This window comes from Hipposideros armiger, unplaced genomic scaffold, assembly GCF_001890085.2.
Source record: "Hipposideros armiger isolate ML-2016 unplaced genomic scaffold, ASM189008v1 scaffold_356, whole genome shotgun sequence".
NCBI classification, from domain to species: Eukaryota; Metazoa; Chordata; class Mammalia; order Chiroptera; family Hipposideridae; genus Hipposideros; species Hipposideros armiger.
The window spans coordinates 965056-990194 of record NW_017731706.1 but is presented as its reverse complement, the minus strand read 5'-3'; the positions used below and the strand labels follow the sequence as shown (position 1 = coordinate 990194).

General features: G+C 34.1%; 1 protein-coding gene across 6 annotated transcripts in view; it reads left to right on the top strand.

The window, feature by feature from the left end:
• Window positions 1–22351, top strand: part of ARHGAP12 (Rho GTPase activating protein 12) — a 121569-nt gene extending 99218 nt beyond the window's left edge. For all 6 annotated transcript variants that reach the window (XM_019661638.1, XM_019661637.1, XM_019661635.1 and 3 more), the window contains 10 exons: window positions 2797–2878; window positions 7015–7116; window positions 9443–9541; window positions 13314–13416; window positions 15001–15117; window positions 17093–17191; window positions 18496–18573; window positions 18667–18801; window positions 19039–19141; window positions 19991–22351. In XM_019661638.1, the coding sequence (XP_019517183.1) occupies window positions 2797–2878; window positions 7015–7116; window positions 9443–9541; window positions 13314–13416; window positions 15001–15117; window positions 17093–17191; window positions 18496–18573; window positions 18667–18801; window positions 19039–19141; window positions 19991–20165 (1093 nt within the window). In that variant the 3' untranslated portion in view covers window positions 20166–22351. The remainder of the gene's footprint in view (window positions 1–2796; window positions 2879–7014; window positions 7117–9442; window positions 9542–13313; window positions 13417–15000; window positions 15118–17092; window positions 17192–18495; window positions 18574–18666; window positions 18802–19038; window positions 19142–19990) is intronic.
• Window positions 22352–25139: the final 2788 nt, after the last annotated feature.

Here is a 25139-nt window from a genome sequence, read left to right as displayed (position 1 = left end):
AAGATTTTTATTGGGGAATTGGGGGGATGGGAACACTTCTGGACGGCCGCTCACGGCAGCTGCTGGCCGCTCACGCTGGCTGCTGGCTACATATGGTAGCCCATGCAACCCACTGCCACAGGGGCTGCAGATTTTTTCCCATTCTATACATTGTCTTTTCACTTTGTTGATGGTGTGTTTCACTGTGCAGAAACTTTTTAGTTTGATGTAATCCCACTTGTTAATTTTTTATTTTGTTGCTGTGCTTTAGGTGTCATATCTAATAAATCATTACCAAGATCCATGTCAGGGAGCTTGATTCGTATGTTTTTCTCTAGGAGTTTTATGGTTTTAGGTCTTACATTTCAGTTTTGAATCCATTTTGAATTAATTTCTTTTTTGAGTGGTGTAAGATATGGGTCTGTTTTCATTCTTTAATTTTCATTTTTTTCTTACAATTTTATTAAATTTTTGGGGGTGACACTAGTTAATAAAATTATATAAATTTCAAGTATACAGTTCTATAATACATCATATATTGCATTTTGTATTCACCACCCGAAATTAAGTCTCCTTCTGTCACCATGTATTTGACCCCCTTTACCCTCTTCTACCTCCTCCCACCCCCTTTCCTCTCTGGTAACCATCATACTATAGTCTATGTCGATGAATTTTGTTTGTTTTGTTTATTCTTTTGTTGTTCTCTGTTTTATATCCCACATATGAGTGAAATTATACGACTCTTGTTTTCTTCTGATTGATTTTGCTTAGCATGATATTCTCTAGATCCATCCATGTTGTTTCTAATGGCAGTATTTCATCTTTTCTTATGGCTGAGTAGTAAGTAGCATTCCATTATAGATATGTACCACATCATCTTTATCCAGTCATCCAGCGATGGACATTTAGGTTGTTTTCATGTCTTAGCCATTGTGAATAATGCTGCAATGAACACAGGGATATGTACATCTTTATGAATAAATGTTTTTAAATTTTTCGGGTAGATACTCAGAAGAGGGATTCCTGGGTCATATGGTAGCTCTATTCTTAATTTTTTGAGGAATCTTCATAGTGTTTTCCATTGTGACTGCCAATTTACATTCCCACCAGCAATACATAAAGGTTCCTTTTTTTCCACAACCTCTTTAACACTTGTTATTATATTACTTGTCTTGTTGATTATAGCCATTCTAACAGGTGTGAGGTGGTATCTGATTGTGGTTTTGTTTTGAATTTCTCTGATAGCTAGTGAGGTTGGGCATTTTTATATCTATTGGCCATTTATGTCCTTCTGAAAGGAGTGTCTGTTCAGATCCTCTGCCCATTTGTTAGTTGGATTGTTTGTTGTTTTTTTTTTGTTAACTTGTAAGAGTTCTTTATATATTTTTGAATATTAGCCCCTTCTCAGAGGTATTGTTTGCAAATATCTTTCCATTCAATTGATTGTCTTTTTGTGTTGTTGATGGTTTATTTTGCTGTGCAGAAGCTTTTTAGTTTAATATCGTCTCATTTATTTTTGCCTTTACTTCCCTTGCCTTTGGGGTCAAATTCATAAAATCCTAAGACAAAGGCCCATAATTTTGGTGCCTATGTTTTCTTCTGTGTATTTTATTATTTAGGTCTTTGATCCATTTTGACTTACTTTTTTTTTGTTCTATTTCTTTAAAAATGCCATTGGGATTTTAATGGAGGGTGCATTAAATCTGTATATTGCTTCCAGTTTTATCCTTTTAAATGTGAATATCCAATTATCCCAGCACTATTTATTGAGTATGCTTGTCAAATATTGGTTGACTATGTAGTAATAAACTGTATTCCACTTTTTTTTTTTTTTAAGCTGAGCCATCCTGCCACCTGTTGGCAGCTCAGCGGCTGCTCAACTCGGGCCGGGAATCGAACTGCTGTTCCTCAGAGCTCAAACTCTTGAGCGAGCTCTTAACCAACTGAGCCACTCGGCCAGCCCTGTATTCCACTTTTCTTAATTCTTGAAGTTTCAAGTAGTAATATATTAATGTAGGTATGATTGATAGATATTAAATTCTACATTCTGAAAATAAAGAATAAGCCTTCATTTGAATGCCTATAGAGTTTTCATAAAACTAGACATACTTGGCATTCATTTTAGCTTGCCAGCAATTGAATTCTTTTATAAAGTAAACATTAGTTAACTCTGGAGTACGAATCGAAGGAGAAGAAATAGGGCCTTTCCTTCATTTCTATATTCAGAGTTTTTATATATGTTGATTTTGTAATTTAGGAAAATAAAACCTCATCTTAGTAAACTCAGTTGTCAATCACTATGTAATTTATTATATACTTATGTACCTAGTATATACCACTTACCTAGTGTAGCCTTATTAGGGGAAGGGAGATAACCAAGAAATATAAAACAATCTGTACTATAAAGAATTAGGGTAAGGTAAGCATGTTTGTCTAATTTTTAATTATGAATAGAAATTTTTGCTTATTAATGGTATCCAATTCATGCGGCTTTAAAATAAATTTGATCATAAATGTGCTGGATTTGTCCCATGTAAACGTAATTAGGTATATTGCTATTCTGATAACTTACATCTCTAATTAACTTCATTTGTTTGGAGACCTTTATGATCAGGTTGGGACCATAAAATGATTGTAATTTCCATTAGCATTATATCCCCAATAAAAACAATTAGAATGTCAATAATGACTGTAAATTGTGGACATTGATCACAGCTAAGTAGTTTAAAATTTTTTGAATTTGGTTGGTAAAATTTTTTGAATTTGGTTGGAAAACCTGGATAGTAGAACTTTCATTTGTCATCTTTATAATTACAGAAAGAACTGGTTGTCTTCTTGGGCCGTGTTGCAGGGTTCATCTTTACTCTTTACCAAAACTCAAGGAAGTAGCACAAGCTGGGTAAGTATTACTTCTTTCTGAAGGCTTTATACATTGAAATTATGTGGATGGTGTTGTACCTGAATTTCATGAAGTATTCCAGAGTCCTACCTATAGCTGGTGTACAAATTAAAGTACATGAAGTTTTCTTAGTAAAAGATACGTTTTGACTCATCAGAGAAAGAAGAAGGCTAGTTAGAAAAGTCTGGTTAAAATCAACAAATTCTGTTTTATCCATTGAATTGAAAGGTAGAGTTACTAATTGGGCATGATAGGACAAATAAATTTCTTGAGTCATCTTCAGAATGTTAAAGATCTCCTGTGTTTGTGACTTTGCTGTTTTAGGCATTTAGTCAGAAAATAAGCAGTAATGTGTCAAGCTCCACCTTGAATTGTGATCTGACCCCTGGATACTTGGTGATTCAGGTGTCTGGGTCTGTATAAATGTCAACCAGCTTTTAGAAGAAAATGTCACCATTACTTGTAGGATTTTGAAGCTTTTTGTATATTTGAGTGTTTACTATCATTACTCCTCAGTTATTTGTAATACAAATACTAAAAATTATAATTTGTGACATATAAAAGCTAACACTTTTTTTAATGTTTAATATGTATGAGATACCGTCCTAAGTGCAATACAGAAACATACTTTAAAATGTACTGAACTACCCAATTTTGAAATTGTAGAGTTCTCAATGAATTTTTACCTTTAGGGATTCACTATTTGATTTTTTTTTTGCCATGCTTTGTGTTTATTTTTGGTTCTATAGATAGTTAAAATTGAGTAAATGAAATGTACATATGTGGCATGTGACTTCACTGTATAAGATAAATTTTGCATAGTTGCGATGTTATCCAAAAATCCAGTGAGCTTTTCCTTCTCCTTAAAGATACATTCTACTAGTTTTCTGGTAAATATTAGTTATCTACTGGTTTGTTATATCAGTAATAGAAATTATACTTGCTTTTTCTTACCTCATTTCACCTAATTTGTTCAATAGACATAAAAGCCTGGTACGTTCTGGGCATTGTGTTAAGCTTGGGGTTTACAAGTAAATAACGTGGTCCCTGTCTTCATATGAATCTTACATTGTGATGGAGGAAGACCAACACATGCACAGTTATAATACAACATGTCACATGCTCCCTCTCAGATGACATTCATCATATTCCTGGAGCATTTTAAAAATTACTGCACAAGTATTGGTAGCTATTCAAATTAATTTATACCTAATTTCAAATTTCTAAAAATAGTTACTTTTTTGGGTCAGATAATTCTTTGTTGTGGGGGCTGTCCTATCATTGTTTAGCAGATGATAGTAGCACCCATTTCTCCAGTTGTGATGACTAAAAATGTCCCCAGACATTGCCAAGTGTTTCTTGGACAAAATGATGTCTATTTGAGAACTTTTTTTTTTAAGATTTTATTGGAGAATTGGGGGAGGGCAACAGACAAGTTGCTGTCCTTTTGTTCTTCACTCTAGTTGTGGAGGATGTCGCTTCACTGCCCCATATTGGTATTATGATCATTGCGCTCTTCCTGGCTGAGGCAGTTCGGTCGCCGGCCTCTGGACGGCTGCTCACGGCGGCTCTTGGCAGCTCACACTGGCTGCCAGATGCTCATGCTGGCTGCCAACCACACATGGTAGCTTATGGCAGCCCACTGCAGCAGGGGATGCAGCCTACGCCGTTGCTGGTGACTCATGGCAGCCCAGCTCCAGGTCGAGCTGTTGTTCACCATCTTAGCTGTAGAGGGCGCAGCATCACCAGCCCTCATGTGGGATCTGAACCGGGGCCCTGCTACTCAGAGCTGGCGCTTCCAAGCCAGCTCTTAACCAATGCGCCACTCAGCCGGCCTTATTTGAGAACTTTTGTCATAGACGAAGGGCAAGGCAAGGTGGATAGTAGGGCCATCCAGGTAAGAGGGCTTAAAAGGGATACCAGAGGACATTGCCCAGCAGGTCACAAGGAAGGAAGTTAAGGGATTTCTGAGCAGGGGGCTGAGCAAGGTGGCAGAGGACCAGAAGTGACTTCTCTCTATTACCCCTCAAGTCTTTTGTTGTGAACATAGACGAAGACAAGTCTGTTTAATGTATAATGTTCTATCAAGCCTTCATCTTAAAAATAAAACATGAATTTATGTAATAACAATGTCAGAAAATATTCTGAGATAAATTTGGGGCCTTTGGAAGTTTAGCTTTGCTTGTGTTATGTCTGCTTGTAGAATGTATTTTTGTCTTACCTGGTTCCATTATGCTTTTCTCTTGTATGTCATTTTGCCATTGTGCATCGTTATGACATCGTCATTTTCTTCCTTTTTTCCATCAAGTCATTCTGCCAACAGGGCTCAGTCTCTGAGCTCTTGCATTCGCTGCTTGCTTCTTGGAAAAATTCTGTCAGTCATCGGCCTGCTGTCGCATATGTAAAATCTGATCCTGTTTCAGCTGTCACTGTATGTGTTCTTGTTGCATGCTCTTTGCCACAATAATTCTATTTTCTTTGCCATGAATGTATTGTAGGCATGATTACAGTAGAGAAAAGCGAGACCAGATTTTGAAAAAGAATGAATAACAAGCACAAAATTTTGCCAACCATATTGAAGGCATTTTTGTAGCTTCCATGCCACGTTATTGCATTTATATGAGGTTGCTGAATCTTATCTGGTTAGTTATTTGTATTCTATAACAAACCACCTACAGAGCATGAAATGACAAGTTAAATTGATTTTTATCATTTTGCTAAATGCGTACATTTAAGCTCTTTATCTTTTGAGATATATCATTTTTACTCAAGAAGTTATCCATGCTCATCGTAGCTTTATGGTTAATTAAATGTCTTTTGAATGACAAGGGTACTTAAGAAGGCCAAGAATTTGTAGAATAGTTAAAATTTTTATTGTGATTTTAATTTTGATTCCACTAATAAAAATTCCATGTAATATCCCAAGGAAAAAGATTGAAGTCGAACCATGTGTTAAATGTGAAGCTACTGAGTAGAGTCACTAACATTGTGAATAAGTTATCACAAGGTTGGTGGGTAGGGTCCATTTCCAATGACAAACTTAATTTGACTTGAAAATATTTTAGCAAGTGAAATTTCCTGTAACAGATCTTTATGACTTTAAGATTATAATTTATCAGCCCTTAAAGATCTTAAAATCTTGAAACCTTTCAGTAACATAGGAAGGCTATTTTCCATTCTTAGTGAATAGACTAAACAAAAATTTAAGTTAATGATGGCAGGATACAGTGTACATCTCCATTTAACATAAATTTTCTGCTACTTGCTAATCTTTTCCTTATCTGATTAACAAAATAGCTAGTTAAGTGCTTTTTCTTCTCAAACCACCCATGTCAACTGTCTTCCTGTTCTTTTTGCAGTTCCTCATTATATTGCTAAGGCTTTATAGCATCTGGGTCTAGTTATAATTTCTAACAAAGGCTGAATAAAAGAACATGGGGCTTAGAGTTTTCTAGTTTTACAAGTTATTGGCAGTTGTTGACAACATAAATAGTTGATAAGGAAATAACTCTTGAAATCACAAAATCAGGTTTAGAGAATGTTTATTAGGTGGAAAAGCACTTGATAGCTGCCAGATATTATTTATACATATATAAGAACATTGCTTTTCCTTTTTAAACACATCGTTTTATGTAGTCATATTAGTCTAGGATAAATGCCAAGAAATGAAATTGCTAAGCCAAAGACTACATGTGTTTGTAAATTTGCAAATATAGAATTACCAATTTTCCCTCTCTAGGAGTTGTTCCAATTTATACCCCACTTGCATATGAGGGCCTATTACTCTATAGCCTCACCAACACAGGTTTTCATCAACTTTTAGATTTTCTTTTCTTTTTCTTTTGCTACACTGTTGCGTGAAAAAAGATTTTAGTGTAGCTTTTATTGTTAATTTTTCTTACAATGGAATTTGAGCCAGTTTATTTCCTTTTCAGTGAACTATATATTCATGTCTTGTAGACATTTTTCAATTTTAAAGAAAGAATTACTATTTTATAATATGGAAAGAGAAGAAGAATTTGGGAAAATCACCAATTTGCTTTGTTTTTAATAATATAAAAGTGGTCTTAATGCTTTTTGAATGCACGCATGTACATGAATATCACATAAAGTTTTTTTCTTCTTTCAAAATGAAGTTTGGGAGCAATCAGTCCAAACCAGAGTTCACAGTGGACCTTAAGGGGGCGTCTATTGAGATGGCTTCCAAGGATAAATCCAGCAAAAAGAATGTATTTGAGGTAATAAAATTTTTCGTAAGTATAATTCATATTCTTAGCTGTAGTAATTGGATCTTCTTTTTTTGAGTTATTTTAGGAACTAGTCATTCAATATGACTAATTAAGGCAAAGTTGGTCATTAAGTCAGTTTGTATCATAATTTAAGAAAAAAAGCTGGCGTAAAGACTGGGCTTTATTTGCATAAGTTATTGGATCTCAGAATATTTATTATGAGGCTTGGTCCCACAAATCTTGCCTGTCCCCAGCAATAATAAAAAGGGTGTGATTTTCATTACGTATGAAATCTAATGTTAAAAAAGAAAGACTTTTTTTGTCACTAAAAACCCTCTGCAGTAACGTATGATTCTGTATCAGTTATTTATTTCTGCATATCACACCACCCCAAAATTTAGCAGCTTCAGAGAAGAATCATTTTATTTGCTCAGTTTGGCCTGTACTAAGTTGAGTGATTCTTCTGATCTCACCTGGGACCTCATCCATGAGGCTTCAGACATCTAGTGGCTTGACTGGGGCTGAACAGTCTAGTTCATGTGTCTGGTGTTGGTGCCAGCTGTTTGCGAGGCCTCTTTCTCCATAAGATCTCTTGTTCTTAAGGAGTCTGCCCCAGGCTTCTTCACATGGCGGTGTCAGGATTCCAGGAAGGTGCCAGTGAAACTTCTTGAAGCCTAGATTTAGAAGCCACACATCAGTGTATTCTGTTGATGAAAGCATGTTAGAAGGCCAACCAAGTATTTGGGGTTGTGGGGAACTAGAATCCACCTCTTGATTGAGGAGCAGCAAAAGTCGCATCCTGAGGGGTGTGGATATAGAGAGGAGGAATTTCTGAGGCTGTCTTTGCAAACAGCCTCTTCCAAAGCCCAACCCCTTATAGCCTCATGTTTCAGTCCTTTTCTATCTGTTGTCTAGGCGGATTGGATTAGTTGCTCTTTTCCTGCCTCTATGATTTTCACTTTTTGGGTATAGGCCCATGCCACTCTCTACTTGTCAAACATTACCAATCTTCCAAGACCCGTGAAAAATGGTACCACAACACTGATGCTTCTTTGGCTTTTAAAATAGCATTTATTTTAGTGTACCTTGCGTTATCATCATCTGTAAATTATTTCCTACATTAGATGATTAAAGTGTCTTTGGTTTTTTAAGCACAGAAACTGTATTTTTCCTTACCTTAAGTAAGAACCTCGAACAGGATCTTATGTGCACTGCATATTCAATATTGGTTGATTGGCTTGATCACTTTCTAGAAAGGATGTTGCTGTTTCCTGAATTAGCCTTGCAGTCTCACTAACTAATTCCAAATGAAAAGGATTCTGTGGTCAAATAAATCTGGGAAACTATATATTTTATTCCTTGCTTAGAAAATCACAGCACACCCTGGAATATCAAAGCACTAAGAAATCTTGAGGGGAAAACTGGTTTAACTTTCTTCAGTCCAATATTTCCCAAATTAATATCACATAACTGGTTATTTATTTTGAGGAATACCTTTTCTAAAGATTACTTCGGGAACTATACTTGAGGCATATGTCTGAGAATATTGTTTGGGATACGTTGCCATATGTTCCTCTAGGAAAAAAAATAGTTATCAACCAGAAAACGGGGAATGCTTTCTCCAACTACCTTAAAAACAAAGTGTAAGAAACTTTGAACCAAAGTGATTATACATAAAATGACTATTGCCTTCATATAGCATAATGTATAGTATTCTTACCTGAGTTAGTTCATGATTTGACACTTTAGTAATGTTTAGTAAATTTAGTAATATTTCTGCCCCAAAGGGATGTGATATATGTTGTCTGTACTCTCTGTCTACTAAGCCATTATATTTGCTTATTAAATAAGAAATAATGAAAGTCTAACTCTTTATATGTTCTTTTTCTACATTTATGTTTTTAACCAGAGAGAAAAAAAAATTTCTCAGATTTATGTAAAAATATCATAGATTTTATTTCTTTACAAATGAATTATGTTTCTAATTTAAAATGCAGTGCTTTGATATTTCAACATATTTTTTAATGATAAGGTACACTGCATTGCAGCAAGTTTTATGGCATTTGTGTGATGTAGTTTGGGACCCTAAATTATTAGATTTTCACTAAATTTACTGTGAGAAAAACTTCGTTTTCTAAAATAATTCAGCTGGTATTATTTTATACTAAAATAAAAGAGATCCCATTGCTATGTAGTACTTAAACCTTGCATCACATAATGTAATAAATGGCATCTAATCTTCTGCTGGTGGTTTTGTAGACTTTGAATTAAATGTGTTTGTTTATGTGGTTTAAAGCACTAACCATACTCTCCTCCCCCACCCTTTTCTATAAAGCTGAAAACCCGTCAAGGAACAGAACTGCTAATTCAGTCTGATAATGACACTGTTATTAATGATTGGTTTAAAGTTCTTAGTACTGCTATCAATAATCAGGTATGTATTTGACTTAGGTCATTTTTTTTTTTTTCCCCACTTCAGGACAGTTTTTCTCGGCTAATTGGTTATTGCATATCTGGTTTCTCATTTATATGTGAAAAAAATACTTTTTAAACACATATTTTGACAGCTAGGAAAGACTGTGTTCAATTTAGTAATATTTAAATATTTATTTTAAGTAATTTTCACATGAGGGATTGGTCTAAAAAGAAATAGTTCAAGAAGAAGGGACTATAAAACTGTGTCTTAGTACATAGTATTTTTATTCAATCTGAGTGAGTTGGAAATATTGCTCCTTGGTGGAAACAGGTCTTAAGCAAAATTGTGAAATGAATGAAGCTGTAGTCTCTTTGTTAGCACTTTTTCTTTCCTAGTGACACCTCTGTAGCCTCTCCCCCAAGGTGTTCTCAGGTATACTCGCTCTCTCCCAACCCCCTACCAAGTAGGTGTTCAGTGCCTTCATGTTCCTAGTAAAATTCCTCTTGTATATATAACAACTAAAAAGAACCTCAGATTTATATTCTGAAGCTGTGTTAGTAAGGGCAGTGATAAACAACTAGGGGCTATACTTTCTTAGGCTGTAGTCTTACTCTCTCACCATATGGGGGCATGGCTCCTGATGAATGATTGAATATCAGTGACAAAAAATGAAAATGAATACTTAGGGAATTTGTTATGATTTTAAATCAAACAGAGAGGAAAAAAGTTGGGATTCACTGGCTTTAGTAGAGATAAAGATGTTTTTCAGAGACTTTATAGATAAAGCCTCATTATTAATAAGGTTTGTGATCTTATTGAGATACTCTTCCTCTACAGGCCTTAGTTTTTTTACTTATAAAATAGAGAGGTTAGATTTGGTTGTCTCCAAGTATCATTTCAAACTCCAAAATTTTAATGATTCACTCACTCAGTACAAAACACCCAGATTTGGACTCTAAGTATTCTTTAACTCTTTGTCCTCCAACTTTGCTAGGTAACTCTTCTAGCAAATTACTCACCAATCTATATATATTCCTCCTCTGCATTTTTTAATATTTTATGCTATTTTCGAATCTTGTTCCTTCCTTTCCATTTATTCCTGAAACTATGGGCAGGCCTTTATATGTTTATACTAAGATAAGAGTGACCTCCTGAACAGTTTTTCTTATTTTATCTCATGCCCCATCAATCTGTGTTCTTCTGTTTTATTTTATTAAATTTATTGGGGTGACATCGGTTAATAAAATTATGTAGGTTTCAAGTGTACAATTCTGTAACTTCATCTATATGTTGCAGTTTGTGTTCACTCAAAGCCAGATCTCTTTCCATCACCATATGCTTGACCCCCCCCCCCTTTAACCTTTTCTAACCCCCAGTCCCCTTCCCTCTGGTAACCACTAAACTGTTGTCTGTGTCTATGAGTTTTTGTTTGTTTTATTTGTTCATTTGTCGCTTTCAGTTTTATATCTTACATATGATGAGGTCATATGGTTCTTGACTTTTTCCATTTGACTTATTTTGCTAGCATGATAGTCTCAGGATCCATCCATGTGGTCGAAAACGGCAGTATTTCATCTTTTTATGGCTGAGTAGTATTCCATTGTATGTATGTATATACCACATCTTCTTTATCCAATTGTCTATCAAAAGATACTCACCAGTCTATTCTTAATGCCATTGCTATATGAAACTTCCTAATGTTAATTTTATAATCCTCTCCTGCTGAGAAACTTTCTGTGACTCACCTTAAAATTCAACACCCTGAACCCAGCCTATCTTTTCCAAGTGTACCGTCTACTCTGTCCAATATGGGTTTTAAGCCCCAGTTACAGCAATCTGCTCGCTATTTCTTTTTTTTTCTTTTAAAGATTTTTTTTTATTGGGGAAGACAAGTTGCTGTCCTTTTGTTCTTCAGTCTAGTTGTGGAGGACGTTGCTTCACTGGCCCAAGTTGGCACCATCATTGCGCTCTTCCCGAGTGAGGCACATCAGTCGCCGGCTTCTGGACAGCCGCTCACTGCGGCTGCTGGCCGCTCACGCTGGCTGCTCGCTACACACGGTAGCCCATGGCAACCCACTGCCGCAGGGGCTGCAGCCTACGCCGTCGCCGGCGACTCATGGCAGCCCAGCTCCAGGTTGAGCTGTTGTTCAGCATCTCAGCCGTAGAGGGCAGTGTCACTGGCCCTCATATGTGGGATTCGAACTGGGGCCCTCTGGCATCCCAAGCCAGCTCTTAACCAACGCGTCACTCGGCCTGCACTGCTCGCTATTTCTTGAAAGCAAGTATGACTGCATTCATTTGACAAATGTTTGAGTGCTTTAATGCCTTGGGGATGTAGCAGCATGCAGCCAGATGCTGCAGCTTTCTATTTGGAGCTTACCGTCAAAGACAGAAGATTACTGAAGACAGACAACTGAACAGTTCATAAAGTGAAATGTGATTAGAAATGTGATTGTAAGGGATGTACAACATACTATAAAAACACTGATTAAATAGGGGCTAACCTAGTGTAGGGGTTAGGGAAGGCCAATTAAGTTGTTTTGTTTTTAAATCGAAGCCTACAGGATCAGGGAATAAACCAGGGGAAAACAGAGGAACTTATTATTGACTGAAATCTTAAAATATATACCATTTACAAAGTGGCAAAACATACTGAGGAATAAATGTAGCAAGAATGTGCAAGACTTTTGCAGGAAATATTACAAAACTTTATTGAGAGACATTGGAGAAAACCAAACTAAATGAAAAACATCATGTTCATGGAATAAAAGACTCAATAATGTAAAGATAAAATATTCTTCCAAATTTATAAATTTATAGATTTGAAATTTTTGAATCTCATTCAAAATCCCAGTAGGTTTTCTGATCGAACTTGAGAAGCTTATTTTAAAATTCATATAGAAATGCACAGGGCTAAGAATTTCCAAGAAACTCATGGAGAAGAAAGTGGAAGGGCTTGCTCAAGACTTCGTAAAGCTATATTAATTAATGCAGTATGGTATTCATACTGGGATAGATACAGGGACCTGTGGAACAGACGCCTGTATCTTTGGATACTTTATGCCAGATATAGCACTGTAGAAAAGTAAGGAAGAATAAACTTTTCAGTAAGTGATGCTGGGTCAACTGGATATCCAAGAAGAAAATAGAACTTTTCCCTACACTATATACAAAAATAAATTCTTGGTGGAGTAAAGACCTTGATATGAAAGGCAAAGCAATGTTTTTGGTGTGAGAACTCAGTCTAGTTTTTTAATTTGTAGAAATGACCGTGGTTAGGCTGTAGATGAGTTGTAGGATTTCTTCCAATACCTAATATCTATGAGTCTGTGAGTGTTAATTAGCCATTAATACAAAGTATAATTTAAAAAGATTGTTGGTGTGGAAAAATTAATGCATCGTTGGCTAGTTAGCTTTATCTTGTACTGTTTTAACAGAATTACCTTCATCCTGTTCTATCACCACAGACTGTAGCCTGCCCTTTTAACTGTTATTACTGTCATGCCTAAGCAGTTGATCAAAATGAGGCAAAATTACCTTATTATCAGTGTAAACCCATTGTCCTATGAATTATCAGTAATTTTTTTAAAATTCAAAATTAATGCCATCTGGGGGAAGAGAATATTTTAAATGACTTAGCAACTATCTAAATAAACATACTATATAGTATTAATTGGTTCCTTAATATATCATTTGGAAGAGTCAACAATTGATCATTCTGAGAATTATGCTGTTATATCTAAAGTAGTATCAAAAGTAATATGTGTTTGGGAAATCTCTAACCAAATAGACAGTAGAAACTGATGAAGCAATTGAAGAGGAGATACCAGATTCACCAGGAATAGAAAAGCAAGATAAAGAAAAGGACCATAAGGATACTAAAAAACTTCGTTGTAAGTTATTCTTTCTCTATTTGGTAGTAGTTTGAATGAGCTCATTCTCTGAGCTTTTCAAAGATTTTAAATATATAAAAGCTGAGTGAAATCTCCAATCTTATAAGAAAAGTTATAAGATCCTGCACTCAGTGTTCCATTACTTCTTGTTAACTCATTGTCATTTTTCAGCCTCATCGAATGCATTCCTATGTCATCATATTAATTTTGAGATATTGTGATAATTCAAGAGAAAAAATGTAGAATGCATTTCTGTTGAGGTCTCTAGGAAACTCAACTTTATGGATTTAAAAGTATGTAATTACTGTTTAAGATTCTCAATAGAATCTTTAACCTTAAGAAGTCATGGGATATGTGCCATAGTTCCGTACTGGACACCAGGTGGTAGCGTCTCTGGACTAGGCTATGTCTGTGCAAGTGCAGCTGCACACACTCCTATCTCCAGATCATATATACAGAAAGGACCAGAGTGAAACCCAGCAGTTTTTTGTTTTTAAGCTGAGCCATCCTGCTACCTATTGACAGCTTAGGGGCAGCTCAGCTCGGGCCGGGCATTGAACTGCTGTTGCTCAGAGCTCAAACTCTTGAGCGAGCCCTTAACCAGCTGAACCACTTGGCTGGCCCAAACTCAGCAATTTTAAGAATAGCATTGTCTAATGCAGGCCTCTTGTGAATTACATTGTTTAAATATGCAATTAACTATGACTCTGAACTTTGTTAAATCTATTTTAACAAATTCACATGTAACTGAGAATTTTTTTTGGCTTCAAAGTAACTGAATGATTAGAAAATCGGTTCTGCTTTTGTTCTCCCTCATCCTAATGACATTTAGGCCTATGACTGACATTGTCACCATATAACAATGTAAATACATGAAAATTTTATTTACTGTTTTATTAATATATTGTTTCCTCAACTATAATTATTTTCAAGAAATTTACTTTTTGAATTTTTGTTATTGTAATTGAAAAAGAAATCAGGAATAAAGACAATGTAGAACATTTTTCAGCATATTCATAGTTCAGTACAGATAATTTTGATGAGACTTAGCCTAAACTACAATTATAATGGAGAGATATATATAATGGATGTATATATATATATATATATATATATATATATATATATATATATATATATAAAATATGGATCTGTCTCAACTCCTAGTTCAGTAAGGATAGGGTTTTTTTTTAATGTATGTTTTATGATTTTCTATTTTGCTGGTCATTTTACCTTCTAAAACTGATGGAGTGTCAAAGAAGATAAGTTTGTATTATTTATGAAAATAATGAATATAAATTAGATTTATTTAGGGATGTCTTGGCACATATTCCAAAGAAGGTACAGTTTGTGGTCAGTATTTAGTGATAAAAATGAAATGGTTTGTTTGGTTTATCACTTTGAAATTGGGTCTGTATTAGTTTCATTCTTCGTATGTTACTCTTAAACCATAGTAAAGTTAGAATAACTGAATTTATAGTGTGATTTTTACATATGAGATTAATATATTTTGAATGCTAGATGGAAAACTTTTATCAAAAAAGTTTCTATTTTATGTAATGTTTACTCTCTGTTTGTTTTAAGCCACGAAAGTGTCTAGCATAGATTCTTCAGAACAGAAAAAAACCAAGAAAAACTTAAAGAAGTTTCTTACACGGCGCCCCACTTTGCAAGCTGTTCGTGAAAAAGGTTATATTAAAGGTAGGTAGATGTAATGTTTATAATAATGAACTTTGGCCAAAATGAGAAATAAGACATTTTAAATTAAAGACTGAAAAATTTCCAGAAAGTAAAAATGTTCTTACTCATTATTCATAAAGTTATCAGGTTCAGTGACTAAAATACATTTGAGTAATTAAAATTGATTTTTTTTAACGCATATGAAGAGTTTATTTTAACTAAGGCATTGAATAGACATAAATACCAAACTAAGTTTTTAGAAACCCTCTATCAGAGGAACTACATGAATACAATGGGATGGGTGGCAGGTAGTTGGAGGACATGACAATAAAGATTTAATTTTGAGATGCACAGATCAGAAGAAATTTTGAATAAATCACTAACACAGTAGAAAGAAAGAAGAAAAATCTTGAACAAACAACTTCATTCTTGATTGCCTTCAGCTCTCAGTTAAGGTAATTTAAAAATTAGTATAAGGTGTTTTTTCTTAATTTATACATTTGTTATTTCATTAAAAGCACCATAATGCACTAACAGAATATTTTCTTAATAAGAAAACATTCTTTAAAATCACATACACTTGTGTATACCTTTAGTTCTTACAAGCATGTTTATTCCAAAGTTAAAATTTTGTAATACATGATTCAAAACAGTGATAGTTATTTGTTAATAAAGATATAGGTAAAGAATGTATGTATCTCTTTCTATATATCCCTATATATATATGGAGAGAGAGAAAGAGAGAGAGAGAGATATATATAGTGAGATATATATATATATATATATAGATAGATAGATAGATAGATAGATAGCTATATAGAGATAGCTATATAGATGTATATAAGTATATATCTATATATAAATATAGAGATACATATATAGAGAGAGATATATATAGATGTGTGTGTGTATATATATATATATATATATATATATATAGAGAGAGAGAGAGAGAGAGAGAGAGAGAGAGAGATCTCTCTATATATATGTGTCTCTGATTATAAAATTTCTGACAAATACCATCACTGGAACAGATGCTTTGCATCTGTTTGCAAAGCATCTAATGGTTTCCATTAAATGAGTTTCATTAAAAAATATTTAAAACTTCTAGGAAGACTTCAGCTAACTAAGTGATTCAAATTAGCAATCTTAAGAGTTATAGACAAACAGGTACTCCCAGATAATGCATATAAATTTACCATTTTGAGTTTAGGGCCTTTAAAGAACACTAACAAATAAATGAATAGGAAGGATCTGCTGTTGATTTATTCACCAGGCCTTTTCATTGAGAAATATAAACTTGCAACTTCATGGTGTTCACCACTTCAGATATGTTGTTTATTTTCCTGAATATTTAGCATGAATATGACATTTCAAAATTTCTGGGCCGAAAGATTACTAGAACAGCCTTTGAAATATATTTTATGAAGTCAAGTGTTGGCACCTGATGGGCATGCACATGCTTATTTTAATAGTTTAGAAAATACTGTCGTATTTACTAAGTACTTGCTCTAGGCATGAGCCTAGGTGTTATGAATACCTATTGGTGTTCAAGAATTACAAGGTCCCTGTTCTCATAAAACTTACATATAAAAATGAGAGATGGACAAGATAGTTTAAAAGAGTGATGATGACTATGAAGAACCTAATATAGTGACTGGAATTGAGTTACCATAGATAGGATGGTCAAAGGGTTTTTCTATGGAGATGACATTTAGCTAAGACCAGGAGTGATGAGAAGAAGCTAAATTTTGGGGAATATTAATCTCTGCAAAAGGGGTAGAAAGGAAGAAGGCTCGCAGGCAAGAATAAAAGAAGAAAAATTGTTTGAAATGAAATTGGATGGTGTAGGCAGAGTGTAGACCATGTAAAGCATAAGTCATGGTAAAGAATTCTGGATACACTGAATGTTTTCTATTGTGCTATGAGTGGTTTAGCCATTTTGTGAACTAAAGTTTAGCAAGGTGGTTCATTTTTAAAAATAAATCTCTTTCAGATCAGGTATTTGGAGCCAATCTTGCTAATCTGTGTCAGAGAGAAAATGGGACAGTGCCAAAATTTGTGAAATTATGCATTGAACATGTTGAAGAGTACGGTAAGAAAATGATTTATTTTTTAAATGTTAAGCACACCAACCATTGTTTTGCCATCAAAATCTTTTAGGATTTTTATGATTTTGAGTGATGCCACCAAAAGTTCTGTATAGTTGTAGATGTTAAGAAAACCACCTTATTTGCAAAAAACTTACATGTTTGTACCTGTTTCAGATTAAGACCTTTGCAGGCATCTATTAAATGTTCAGTGCTTATGGTTGATTAATGTATGGTATTGTTTGAAGTCATTTGGAGCTGGCATTTGCTTAAAATGACAGAGGTGGTTATTGTAAAACTGAGTTTATGAAGAAATAATTTGACAGTGTAGAAGATATGAGGAGATTGTGTTTACTTACCAAAAAAAAGTTTCTTCTGTTTATAATAAAAATGAGAGGACATTTTAAAACTGTTAAATCATCTGTAAAGTATACTTTTTATGTCATTTCCTGTAAACTACAACTTAAACTAATTTTTATTTTGGTTAATTTTAACATGTTTATAATATTTTTATTAGTTTCATATAAATTAATATCTTGACTGATCACATTAACTTATATATATTTCATCAAAAACATCTTACATAATTAAAATATTTGCATAATTTGTAATTTCTGTCAGGTACAGATTCATCTCTTTGACTCTTGTCAACATGACAATAGAGACACCATGCTACTTGCCTTTATTTCAAGTTAAATGAGTAGCACATTGGATAATGTGCTTTGTTGAATTGTACAGCATTATCATCTAATTAATATTTGAATTTTTAGGATTAATTGTGTGAATTTCAAATAATTCTATTCCATATATAAATTAATAAATATCAAATTATTGTTTTTATAGAACCATAATTTTAGTAGCTAGCTGTATTAAGTTTATTATAAGCACTTAATATGACAAACATTTTTAAGAGAATGCTTTAATGTGGGCATTTACATTATAAAATGGCTTGTCAAAAATGGTGGTCTGATTTTATCTACTATCTTTCTTTACTATTTGAACTATCCCCCAGTGTTTTCAGAATTTTATCTTAAGTTGTTAGCATTTCAAGTTTAATGACATTGAGTCCTTGAGAGGACTCATGTTCTACATGATAAAGTAGAATTGTTGTTGTTTATTAAACAGAATTCAGAGTGAATCTCCTCCCCTCTCTCTCTGCCAAGCATTTATAAAAAGCCATTTAGAGGAAAATAGTATTTGCCCATTTGATATAGGTTAATGTTAATGAACAAGAATTCTGAAATGTGAGCATCTTTAGAAGAGGAAAGCAAGTACTTTAAACATGAAAATATTATTATTTGTCTCTTAGGTTTGGATGTTGATGGCATATACAGAGTGAGTGGCAACCTTGCAGTGATCCAGAAACTAAGATTTGCAGTCAATCATGGTAAGATCATATTCCCTATTGGTATATACAAAATAATCATTCATAACTGTTAGAATTAATTTTTTAAAATTTCCTATCCTTACTGTTTTTCAGATGAGAAATTAGACTTGAATGATAGTAAATGGGAAGATATTCATGTCATCACTGGAGCACTCAAAATGTTTTTTCGAGAATTACCAGAACCTCTTTTTACATTTAATCATTTTAATGACTTTGTGAATGCCATTAGTAAGTATGTAATTTTACGCTGTTTTTTTCCTAGATGTTGAAAGTCCTCTGTACAGATTAAGTCACTGTATCCCGTTTTATCTTTCTTTACTTTAAGCTTTTTCAAAGGATTATTTTATTCCAGAAATTATAAATGTGGCCACCAGATGTCACTGTGTATTACCAAATAATCAGGTTCCAAAATAAGTCACTGCTTTCAGTTTTATGTAAAATCTCTAATTATTATCTGTTTTTCAGAACAAGAACCAAGACAGCGAGTCGCCGCTGTTAAGGACCTAATCAAACAGTTGCCAAAGCCAAATCAAGATACAATGCAGATCCTTTTTAGACATCTCAAAAGGTAAGAGCCCCACCACAAAAGGGAAGTAGTAATTCAGAAAAAAATGCAATAAAAAGAACTGCACAGTTAGGAGATGTGGTGTAGGACCCATGGGGCCAAGTCATTCAGACCCAGGTTCAGATCCAGCTTTGCTACTTACTGTCTTTGTAACTTGAAAAAGATAGCTCCTTTGAGCCTGTGTTCCTCATAGGTGAATGGTTTGGTATAAAGAATACATTAAAGTAGGTATTATATGTGAAGGAATTACATAATGCCTCGCAAGCACATAGTAGGTGTTCCAAAGCTGTTGCTAAAGTTAATTAATGTGAACATTAGATTGGTTATTAAATGAGGACTATTAAATCACCGTAAAATAAAGCCTTCATACTTTTGTTAATAGCCACCTTAATAACTGATTTTTTCCTCTTCTGAAAGACCACTAGAATACTAAAATGATGTCAATGAGAGAGATTAAAAAACCCCAAAAAACATAGAATGAGTAAAATTGAAAGTTTAATCTCTGTGCCCTATGACATTTTTTTCCCTGTCAACCTTGTGTAGTAATCGTTGTTACCTGAATTGTAACTCATATTTAAATCTATGTCTTATTTTATTTAAATGCTAGACTAAAATATCATAAATTTAAGCTTATTAGAGTATGTGTAATTATACCTTATAGCTGTGTTTATCCAGAAGCAAGTTTCTTATGGCATTTGTACTTAATTCTTCTTGGCTAAATGGTTTATATGTACCTTAGGAAAATGAGCAATATTTCTCATTTCTAAATGCAAACTATTTATGATTTTAATATAATGTGAAGAATTTTTTCCTCTCTATTTTCTCTTTTAATAATGCATTTTTCCTCCTTAGAGTTATAGAAAATGGAGAAAAAAACCGAATGACCTATCAGAGTATAGCAATTGTATTTGGTCCCACTCTGTTAAAGCCAGAGAAAGAAACTGGTAATATCGCAGTTCATACTGTCTACCAAAACCAGATTGTAGAATTAATTCTTCTGGAAATAAATTCCATCTTCGGACGCTGATTTCTTGTTGAAGACAACCTGTGGAGTAGAAGCTGAATTCTGTCAGATTTCAAATCCTTATACATGATGTATTTTATTTTTGGACCAAGCAGTGACTCTTTGATTTTGCACTTTTTTGAGGGGTCAGAAGGGGATGGGAGAGTCAAGATGTGTGTTGGGCCCTCACATTTGCTGCTTTGTTGCAAGTTGACATAACTGTGTGTAATTTTGAACTAATTTCATCCTGAATGTTTGCATTTCATACTCTGAATTTCAGTAAAAATCAAAACTTGCAATTCAACCAGTCGTATACACTGGATAATTTGGTAAGAAAATTACATTTTTTCCCCTCAAACTGGATAATGTAGAATTCCTTCTCATGATTCGTTAAGTTCATCACTTTATAGAACAATACTTACTATCAGTTATTTTGAAAACACTCTTGGGCATTTTAAACAAAATGAAGTATATCCATTTTGAAACCTGTGTATATCTTTTTCAGGGTTCCTGCATGCAGTGCAGTCTAAGTGCTAAGATTCATTATAACTCAGATAGAACTCCCTGATGGAGGCTGGCTGTCTTTTACTGTGTCGCAGCATCCTTCTTGGATATCTTAGTTGCTTATTTGGGCAGCACACTAATATTACTTAAAACACTGTGATATACTGGAGTTTAATTTAGCATAGGTCAGTTCAGGGTATTTTTGGGCTGCCTGTGCTATACTAATTTAGCTAACAATCCTAATTATATCTAGTGCCATACGGAGTTCTTGGTATGACCCTGTGGAAACAGACGTTATTTTATGTAAATATAGGCTGAAGACTTAATGTCCTTCAGCTTATGTATATAATTGTGTTGTATAGTCTCAGAGTACATTCTAACCTTACATTTCTAATCATGATATTGGTAATCTTTTCCGTGCATATTAAGTTTCCTCCTGAAATAGGTCGTTATTTGAGAAAGTTAACTGTGTGCACTTTTAGATTTTAATTACATTTACAGGCAAATCACTGTAATGCAAATGGTACTGGAAAAATACTGAATAGACTTGCTAAGTGGTAAATGCACTACAAGAGGAGCCTTTTAGATTATTTAATATGTACAGAATACATTAGAAAAATTTATTACAGAAATCTAACTCTGCAGTATGAATAGTGGAAACCCATATGTAAATTAGATGGATGTCAGATGGAAAATGACATTGCTAAATTTGAGAATTTCTTTTTACATTACTAATGTAGATTGATTTGTATAATACAGGATTTGGAAGGTTTTGTTACAGAGAGCATGGTCTGTTGAAGATTTTTTAAAATGTATTTTTCTAGATTAACTGCTGTATATGAAATGTCTAATCTGAATAAAGAAAACTAAGAGGTTTAGAGATTTTTTCCATTTGAAATGTGCATTTTGGTTAATTTTTTTGTTTTTGTTTTTGTATTTACTGGCATACTCTTATACCTCATTTAAAAAAAAAACTGAACCTAATATTTTCTGTGGCAAATATATTTTTCTCATTTCACACCCTTTCTACTCCCCGCCATTTCAATACCTCCTTTACCTCTCCCTTTTTATTTCTCCATCAATATTTGAAAGTGAATGATTTGTAACCAAGACTCTTTTTTTCATAGAATTGCATTTATAATTTACAGATTGCCTTCCTTCGGAACAAATATTTTTTTGTATGATCTGTCTAAAAACCTCTCACCTGAGTTTAATGGTAAAACTATTGTTTGTTGTTGTGATCTTGTTAAATTGATGATAAACCAGGCTACTTGATAGCTATGGGAAAGCAGATTGTTTTGTGCAGGGAGAAAAAGCCCCCAAATGAGAATGTTTATATTTGCCTAAAGATATTCTTAATACAATATGCTTTAGTGATCGTGTGCCAGGAAAACAGTTAGACTCATATCAATGATGTTTTCTCTCAGTAGTTATGGACATATCTAAGATTAATATCGCCCTGTGTTTCTTGTTTCAAATGTGTGTATGTGAAGTCTGAAATGTTTTATTAGTCTACACCTAATCAGTTTATTGTAATACTGTATGTATAGTGAGATCAGTGTCTTGTGTTTTTCATCCTTTGTGAATTAAAATTTCTCATTTGTTTTTTGTAGTAACAGAACCAGTAATATTTTCCTGTCTCAACAGCTGAGTTTCAGTAGAAAATATATTAAAGGCTGAAATAAATTGTCAGTGGAATTTCATTTACTAAATTTACTTCAGCATGTCATTAAAAAAAGTAGTTGGAAATTGAAAGAAAAAATATATTCAAGTATGTCATTATATTTCTATTAGAAGAAAAATACTTATCTTAAATTTTATAGCAGTAAGAAATTTTACCTTTTACTCTGGAAAAAAGTTAATTATGAAATGTCTCTGAAAAAATGATGTTACCTTTCAGATAGAGGCAAATCTATAGATTTTTTTTTTCTTATGTGAAAAACACAATGGAATAATTGAGCCATACTTCAGGCTTAGGCAGATGTGTTTTATACACACATACATGTGTATGTAAATGGGTGTGTGTGTGTGTGTGTGTGTGTGTGTGTGTGCACGCATGCGCCATTGCTTACATACAAATGAAAATTCATCAATAATAGTAAGGGTAGAGACCTGGAGACTTTTATAGTATTTTCGTTTCATCCTTTTTTGTAAGCCTGTAATATTAGATATTAGATAGCAGCGAGAGGGAATAAATGTTATTCCATAATTGTGCCAAGAGATTTTTTCCAGCTCATGGGAGAGGCTTCTAATTAAATATTTAAAGTAAACATGTAGTTTCCCATGACACTAATTTCTCCAACATCTTTAGGCATTTAAAAAACACACAGAGGAGCCTACCACGTGTCATTTTAGTGAAGAAAAAAATAGTCAAATGGCTGTCATTCTCTCACTGGTCTAATAAACGTCAAATGCTCAAATATTGCGTCTAAATAGAGAAAATAAGATTTTATGGAGTTTACTAGCCTCTGAACTCCAGCCATCAGCTCTCATGATCCTCTTTTATAGAAAGCACTTTTCTGGTGCAAGGCTAGAGAAGGTATTAAGTAAGGACTTTAGCCTGTATGTTACAATACTAAAGGTGGGGCACAGTTTTAGTTTTTTTTAAACAGTATTCCAATATAACTAATACAGTCCTGTTAAATGCAACTTTAGTTTGAAGCAGACAAACAAAATTTAGAGGATGCTGCAAAACAAAATCAACAGTATTACAATAATGGTGTATTAGATTCTATTGGAAATTCACAAGCTGTAAACCCAGGCCAAGCAGAGTCAGACTTTGTATTCTAGAGAAGGGGGAGGTACAGAATGCCTAATGAGACATTCTGTAACTACTAAAGACAAGGCAGTTTTCCTGGAGAATCTCAATTAGTCTTCTCAACTGAAGTTTTGTGGACCAGTGGTGGCTGTAAATATATTCAGCTGGGTTGAGCTTTTACAAATTAGCCTTATGTGAATATGGCACTTAAATGAACTCTTTCATTTCCTTCATTGCTTCCCTTCTCCCACAGGAAAAAAAGGAAAGAAAAAAGCACTTTCATGGCACTCTCATAAACAGAGCACTTGTAGAACAAGGTAACCGTTTAACAAACCACTATAATACGGATTTAGAAAAGCCTGGTTCCTCACTTTTTCTCACCAGCCCTCCCTTCCTTTTATTTTACTTCCTCCCTCGACGTTTTCAGAAAAGTTTTCGGCTAAGATTTTTAATTATTAATGCTGGTAGCCATGTCTTTCACATAGTTCTATAGTTGTGGCTCACACTATAATGTAAACCTATAATGTCATGTACCTTGTAATGTTGACGAAATCTATAGTGACATCAGAATGACAAATGATGCTGTAGCAGCTCTTATCAGCAGGGCCTTTGCTGAGGGGAAATCAGAACTATGAGGTCGTGGCAGAGTACCCACTGGCGATTCAGCATAGCACTCAAGGCCTCCTTTTCTCCTCCTGAGCATTTTGAGAGATTGTTTATATTTAGGCAAGAGAAATGGGAATTGTAGACACTCAAGTAAAACTAGTCTCATTGATTGATAAAGCAAGGCAGGACCAATCAGGGACCCTCACAGTCACAGTTTGGTTTTGTGGAGGGCCAGAAGGATTATGAATGCCTAAGGCCATACGGCCAGTTAGTGGCACAGAATGATAAGCATAAGGCTGAAGGGAAGAAATATCTTGAGTAGTTATAGTATTTCTATATTGTGATCATTGTTCTGTCATGTTCAAATAATATCATTTAAGGAAGAAACAAGTAACTTGTCCACCTTTTGTGGGCACCTGTTTTCAAGCTAAGTTACTTTTTATTTATGTGGCATATTGAAACTTCTTTTATATATTATGTGCATCTATTATGAATACAGAGGTTGGCAGGGGGTAGGTATTGCTTTCTGCTCGTCTTTCCTAGTTCCAGTTGATAGAGAGTAATCCAGCATTCCTCTCCCTCCCTGGCAAATAATCAGACGTTAGTGGTTCTGTTTCTACCCTCTGACATTGCCGGGCAGGTCATCGCACATGTTAATCTCTGTTTAGTATGGATATCTGCTTTCACTTGTGTTCTAGAACGGTACTGCCCATTATGCTAGCCAGCAGCCTTCATTAAAATTAAATAAAACTTAAAAATTCTTAGTCACAGTAGCCACATTTCAAATGTTCAGTGGTGACATGGAGTTAATGGCCACTGTATTGGGTAGTGCAGATAGAGAACATTGCAATCCTCACAGAAAATTCTGCTGGACAGGACTGTTCCAGGAGGTTGGTTGTGAGGAATAAGCAATTGCAAAATGCAATTTTTTTTCAAAAAATACATGAATGACCTAAAAAATACCTTATATAATATTTCATAATTTTTTCTCATGCTTGTCTCTTAAGTATATGATGCTAAAATAATTTAAAAGCAAGGGGAGAGATATATTTTTATAACAGGTCTGCCAAACTTGGAATATTTGTCCCACTATGTGCTCTCATTGGGGGCTGGAAGGGTGGTAAAAATGT